General features: G+C 34.7%; 1 protein-coding gene across 1 annotated transcript; it reads left to right on the forward strand.

Moving 5' to 3' along the window:
• The first annotated feature begins 856 nt into the window (after positions 1-856).
• On the forward strand, positions 857-2,700 carry LOC111376191. The gene is made up of 2 exons (XM_022999139.1): positions 857-1,667; positions 1,925-2,700. The coding sequence occupies exons 1-2, from the start codon at positions 857-859 to the stop codon at positions 2,698-2,700; spliced, it is 1,587 nt and encodes a 528-aa protein (XP_022854907.1).
• The last annotated feature ends 4,656 nt before the right edge of the window (positions 2,701-7,356 follow it).

Consider the following 7,356-nt stretch of genomic DNA (forward strand, 5'->3'; position numbering starts at 1 on the left):
TTTTTCTGCCTCTTCTATCACTGTAAGCAATGCACTTATATTTTTGTGTGTCTATTTCGTGTGGTGCATTCCATATACATATGCAGTAACTTCTATGGGATAACGTGTGAGAGATATAGGGAGATAGTGGATGATTGGATAAAGTGGAGAGAATTGTATTTGAAACAAAATGGGAGACTAAGTCTTATCAATAACCAACCACTCAGGGGCAACTTCCACACGTGGCGTCTTCTCAAACGAATTGAAAAGGGAAATATTAATAAAGCTGCTTCTCTCTCTCACGCGGTTGCCATATCTTTTTATATCTCTCTCTTCATTATTTTTTTTTTAATTATTAGTTAACCAATTAAATCCTACCAAATTCTTCCACGTGAATCTTCCAACACAATGCATACTCAAATAAAATAATAATAAAAATAAGCATAACAATATTTTAAGACTAAATCTTTCGATCTCAATAATTTAAGCTCCATTAATCCAAATCCACTTTTTCTCGAGCCTAACATGCATAATTAAATACGAGCTTTCCAACGAGACCAATTTTCAGATACTTATTGTCGCTCCGTCAACATCTACATTTTAACCCGAATAAAATTTAATTTTTACTTTGTATATATTTTAGTCCCCAAAATATTAAAATTTAGCATACATAAAACAAATTTTATTCTATGAAATTTTGGGTTACTACAAATTGAGTAGCCAATAATGGTGAAAAAAATTGAAAGTCAAACAAGCAATAGGTCTTGCGCGGGCATATAAAGAGACCTCCTCTGCAATCAAAAAGCACAAAAAACCTTCCCTAATTCCTTCTTTCCCAAGCACATTAATCATTTTTGGTTTCTTAGTTCGTTAATCAATGGAAATCCCAGAGAAATTTGGTAGGTCTTCGAGCTGCCGGGGTGTGGCTTTCGAAATCAAACCCCATTCAGATCCATTTACCTTTTCCAATCCCTCCATTGATCCACCAAGAGACAGTAGAAGATTTTGGCTTCCATCGGGGAATGCCTCACAAATTGTTCCATCTTCAGAACTCATGCAACGGTCAATGAGCCGAACCAGCAGCCATTTCTGTGATCTTGACGTTGATTATGATGATGAAGATGTTGATACTCTTGCTGATATTGAAGATGGATATGAAGAAGAGAAAGTGGAGCCAAAGCCACTCCCTCTTCCGCCAGTGTTTAGTAAACGTGAACAGACAAAGGCCACTGGCAGCGCAGCCAAGGGCAAGCCGTCGAGACTGTCGGTGATACTTCTGGATCAAGGCCTGTTCACTGTTTACAAACGGCTCTTTGTTGTTTGTTTGGCATTGAACATTACTGGTCTGGTTCTTGCCGCCACTGGACACTTCCCATATGCAAGAAACCGAGCCGCCTTATTTTCCATTGCCAACATTTTTACTTTGGTCCTCTGCCGGAGTGAGGCGTTTCTAAGGATTGTATTTTGGGCGGCAGTGAATATTCTTGGGAGGTCATGGGTTCCATTGAGGCTAAAGACAATGGTCACATCCTTACTGCAATCTCTTGGTGGCATACACAGTAGTTGTGGTATTTCCTCCATTGCGTGGCTTGTTTATGCTTTAGTCCTCACTCTTAAAGATAGAGAAAACACTTCCTCCGCCATAATTGGTGTCGCCTCCGCAATTCTCGCACTTCTCTGTCTCTCTTCTCTGGCGGCGTTCCCCTTAGTCCGCCACCTCCACCACAATGTGTTCGAAAGAACTCACCGGTTTGCCGATGGCTTGTTTATGCTTTAGTCCTCACTCTTAAAGATAGAGAAAACACTTCCTCCGCCATAATTGGTGTCGCCTCCGCAATTCTCGCACTTCTCTGTCTCTCTTCTCTGGCGGCGTTCCCCTTAGTCCGCCACCTCCACCACAATGTGTTCGAAAGAACTCACCGGTTTGCCGGCTGGACTGCCCTAGGCCTGCTCTGGGCATTCATCATACTCACAATCTCCTATGACCACCCAAACACCAAATCGTACAGTGATGATCTTGGATCAAAACTGATCAAACATCAGGAATTCTGGTTCACGATTGGAATTACTACATTAATTATAATTCCATGGTTGACTGTGAGAAGAGTCCCGGTTAGGGTTTCTTCCCAATCCAGTCATGCCTCGATCATCAAGTTCGAGGGCGGTATTAAAGCCGGAATCTTGGGCCGGATTAGCCCATCACCTTTGTCCGAGTGGCATGCATTTGGAATCATTTCAGACAATAAGAAAGAGCACATGATGCTTGCTGGTGCAGTTGGGGACTTCACAAAATCTTTGGTCACAAATCCACCGAGCCATTTGTGGGTTCGACAGGTGCACTTTGTGGGACTACCTTATTTGACAAACATGTACAATAGGGTCCTTCTGGTGGCCACTGGCTCGGGAATCTGTGTCTTCCTCTCCTTCCTCCTGCAGCCATGTAGAGCTGACGTCTGCTTACTTTGGGTGACAAAAGGGGTGGAACAAAATTTTGGTAAAGAAATCAAACAAATGTTGTCTGGACATCCTAAGGATAAGGTTATTATCCATGACACTGCCGTGCTTGGCCGCCCCAATGTGTCGCAAATGAGCGTCGACACGGCCAAAAAATGGGAGGCAGAGTTGGTGATTGTCACCAGCAATCCGGAGGGAAGTAGAGACGTAATTAATGCATGCAAGGGTGCTGGAATTGTTGCCTTTGGTCCTATTTGGGATTCTTGAAATTAATATTTTAAAACGAAATAATATATATGTTTCAGTTTCATTTATAGTCCTATTTACGAAAGTTAATTTGATAACTTATATGTAATTTCTAAGTGTATTGTCCTCCTCAAGAAGTTAAAGGACATATAAGTATGATTATGGTCCTGATTAGGGACCCTTCAATTAATCATTCGCGATAATTATAAACGAACATTTGGTTTCCATGCTTTAAAGCTTGTTTATCTCAATAAATCATCATAGCTTCGATTATCTTGTCCATATATCTTTTAGCAGAATGGTGTGCCTAAGAGAAAACATCATCATATTCGAGATATGAAACTTAAGCCCTTGTTTGATGGAAATTGATTTTAATTTAAATCAAAGTCAACAACTAATTTAACAATATATTGCATATGATACACTATTTTTTAACCCAACATTTCATCAATGTTTATCAAAATTTATTAAAAATCTGATCTTAATTCCCACCAAACAATGTCTAAATTATTAGCTGGTTCTGGTTCTAGTTCTAATGCAATTTCCAATTCTGCACCAAATTTTGTATCATTTTGTATTAAATTTTGCACCAAACTACAAATCATCTCCAATCATTACACTAAGACTTATATCAACTGAACAGTGTTTAATCATTGTATTCTCTTTTTTATTTGAAAATTTATTTATTTATTTATTTTACAAATACATAAATTACTAAATAAATAATTCCGTTAAATTAACGAAAATATTAAATTCATTAATAAATATAGAAAACATAGTACCATTAGTAGAAACACCACAAAAATGAAAATATTAAATCATGCTATTAAAAAAGTGCAATGCGTTTTGAATTTGGATATTATAATATTACGAAGTGGAAATATCATTACAATTTAATTCTTGAAATTCATATATTCTTCTTACAAATGATTGATTAATGAGTTTTAAAGTGCAATATGAGCCTCTTTATTCTTGATTTGTCTATGAAGAGCAAGGAATTTTTGAAAATGATGATTTTCATCTTCAATCAACTCAACTTCCGGACTTGATGCTTCCGTCCATTCTTGAATTGTCCTCGATAATCATGATATGCGTGATTATACATGCAGTCATGATATCATATAATACTTATTTTTCCCAAAACCTTATCGGTCCTTTCGTTATTGCAAACTTCAATTGTAGAATGCCAAATGCATGTTCAACACTTTTCTACATGTTTCTTGTTTCATTGCAAATAATTTCAGTTGTTTTATGTATCGTTTTCTTTAAATAAAACTAGATTAATGTATGTATGTGTTTATTGTAATATATTTCGTGTTAACTTTAAATAATCGTGTTTGTTTATTAATTTTTTTTTTGTAATCTTAGTATAATTAATTCATTAATTATTGTTTCTTACATTTTTAACATAAATTTTGAATGCAAATAATAATAATTATTATTATTTTTGTTGTTGTTGTTGTCGTTGTTGTTGTTGTTATTCTTATTATTATTATTATTATTATTATTATTATTATTATTATTATTATTATTATTATTATTATTATTATTATTATTATTATTATATTTATTGTATTAAAAAATATATAACACAAATAACCCAAATACCTTCCATCAATTAATTTGACAAATGGAAAAAAGGGCAAACATAACTTTGCAACTTTGATGTGACATTGGAGTGCTTTTGCACCAAATTTTGGTGAAAGTTGGTGTTTTGTTGCATCCATTGGAAATGGCCTAAGTATCTACACTGGAGTCTTTTTCTCATGAAATTCCAGATAGAATTGGCGTATCCTCCCTAGACACACACCTTGGTAATCTTCATTTACTTATCCCTACCATTACTTTGTCACCATTACTTTGTCTATGTAGTTATCTACTGTTTCGACATCTCAGCCAAACAACTCTTACTCGATCTCAAATAGGAAATTCCAAACCAAAGTCTTTTCCTGACTTCAATATCTTTCACTCTACAAAGAATCGATTACTTGTTTTGAGCAGTGTTCTTACAAACTCGGAAACTGAGCCATCTTCCTCTAGTCAGGCAACATCCTCTTCAGAATAGCATTTCACCATAGAAGGAGAATTTGACGCTTTGATGAAGAATAATATGTGGTTTCTCTGTCAGAAACCTCTTAATCATCATATTGTGCGTAACAAGTGGTTTATAAAATTAAACGAATGCAAAGGGATATAGAAAATTATCATTGATTTTCATAAAACTTTCAGTTCACAATTAAATCTGCAATTGTCAGATTAGTACTTGCTCTTGCAATCTCTTTTAATTGGCCAGTTTGATAATTAGATGTATTCAATACTTTCTTGTATGGTATTCTTGAAGAGATATGGTACAACCAAAAGGATTTGTTGATCCAACTTGTCAAGATTCATGTATGTAGATTGCACAAATCTCTTTATAGTCTCAAACAGACACGACGTCAATGGATTTTATGTCTCAGTCAAAAATTATTGAAGTTTGTTTTGTGCGTCATTTGTGGATTATTCTCTTTTCATGTTTCATACATCTACTCCGATAATTTTTATACTTGACTATGTTGATGGTGTCATAATGACTTGATCTCATGAGCATGGAATATTTTCTATCATTGACAAAATAAATGGCAATTTCATCATAAAGGATCTTATGCCTTTGTCTATTTCTTGGGCATTTAATCATCTTGAAACGTTACTGGTCTTAAGTCATTCAAGCATCTTAAAACCTTACTGGTCTTGGCTTATGACAGGTAAAATAGATTTCTAATTTACTTGATAATGCAAAAAAGGCAGGTGTAAAGCCACTCCTCCAACAACAAGTGGTGCCAAACTATTTGCTCGCGATGGTGACTTACTTAGGACCCCACTTAGTATTGTCAAATAATTGGCAGCCTCCAATTTTGCACGTTGACATGCCTAGCTTGACATTGCATACACTGTTATTCAACTGTGTGAATTTATGAATAATCCGTGCTCAACTCATTGATTAGCCGTCAAATATGTGCTTCGGCATCTTAAGGGATCCGTTGATTTTGGAGTCCATTATACTCCGTCATCCATATATCTCAATAACTTTTGTGATTCCAATTGGACGACAATCCGAATGATAGAAAGTCCTCAAGTGGCTTCGGTGTTCTCTTAGCACTAGTTACTTGATTTCTTGGTCTGTAAAGAAACAAAATGTGGTTGTCTCGATCAAATAATGAGATGGAGTTCACTTTTCAGCAATGGCTATTGCTGAACTTTATTTTCTTAGAATGTTGTTGCAAGAGTAATATTAGTGCCATAGATTTGTCTACAAATCTAGTGTTCCATGCTCGTATGAAACATATATTGAAATTGATTATAGCTTTGTTTGTGAAAAGGTTGAGAATCACGACATCGTTGTTAAGAATATCTCTATTAATCATGATCAAGTGGATGATATCTTCAAGAAAGGGCTTGCGTTAAATCATTTCATTAGTCTTCGTTCCAAATTGCTGGGCATACGTCCAATCATTTCATTATAGTGCAGAGTAGGTCCTATTTGTCAACTTACTTAGTTTCTTATTTCAAAGGGAAGTGCTACATGTCTATAATTATTTATATAATTGTGTCCATAATTACACGTGGTACTGAATTCAACCTTTAATTAAAATTTCACTTGCACATCAACAACAGGATGATTGTCATATCACATTATAGACACCATTATCTTAAATAATCATGTACAAGTAAATTTTTTTTACGGTGGTATTAGTGGTACATAAGGGTGTACTTAAGCGTGTACACCCCTCTCACATGGGATGTGAGATCCACCCGAATAAAAGCTTTTTATTTGGGTGGATCCCACACCCCATGTGAGAGGGTATACACCTTTAGGTACACCCCATTATGTACCACTAGATTAATTCATTTTTCTATTTCAAATATTCAAATGTGTAGTTACAAATTAGCAGTGGCGACCTTAACTGTAGGTAAGGTAGACAATATCCTAAGGTCCGACTTTTGTGAGGGCTTCCAATTATTATTATTATTTTATGATATGTAGATCATAAAAAATTGTAGACAAAATAAAGTTCAAATGCAATCAACCAAACTAGCCTAGTCGTCCCATTAATAGATATATCAATATATAATTAAAATGTAAACATTAGCTTAGTTTAGTCTTTATTTTGTAGGAGTATTCAAAGTTTAATTATGTAAATGTCTTAGCGCTTGTTTGGACTCTATTAAAAATGCATTTTGGGAAAAATGTATTTTTGATCAGTAATATTTTGGAGAATGTATGGTTAAAAAATGAGGAAAAAATTTGGATTTTTATGTGTATATTATTTAATTGAAAAATGTGTGGTAGAACATAAGAAAGAGAAAAATGTATATTTGGAGAATGGAAACCAAACAGGGGTTTAGTAAGTCCAATTAGTGGTAGACTTTTTTCTTTGATATTCCTTAAGATAGATGATATTTCAGGGCAAGAACTGTCTGTTGAATTATTATATATAAAACAATTAAACTTGGTATTGATGATTTAAGAGGTCAGGATTATGATAATGGTTTTAATACGAAATGGAAGAATACTTATTTATAGAAAAGATTACTAGAAGTAAATCCATTGACATTTTACACACCACATGGTTGTCGTAGTCTTTATCTTTCACTTTGTGATATGAAAAATTCTTGTATGAATCTTAAATCATCCCC

This window comes from Olea europaea, unplaced genomic scaffold (genome assembly GCF_002742605.1).
Source record: "Olea europaea var. sylvestris unplaced genomic scaffold, O_europaea_v1 scaffold1469, whole genome shotgun sequence".
In the NCBI taxonomy this organism is placed as follows: domain Eukaryota; kingdom Viridiplantae; phylum Streptophyta; class Magnoliopsida; order Lamiales; family Oleaceae; genus Olea; species Olea europaea.

Coding starts and splice junctions, on each gene's coding strand:
- LOC111376191 (XM_022999139.1), top strand. CDS start 857: ATGGAAATCCCAGAGAAATTTGGTAGGTCTTCGAGCTGCCGGGGTGTG. Junction 1,668..1,924: donor CGCACTTCTCTGTCTCTCTT/CTCTGGCGGCGT, acceptor GGACTGCCCTAG/GCCTGCTCTGGGCATTCATC.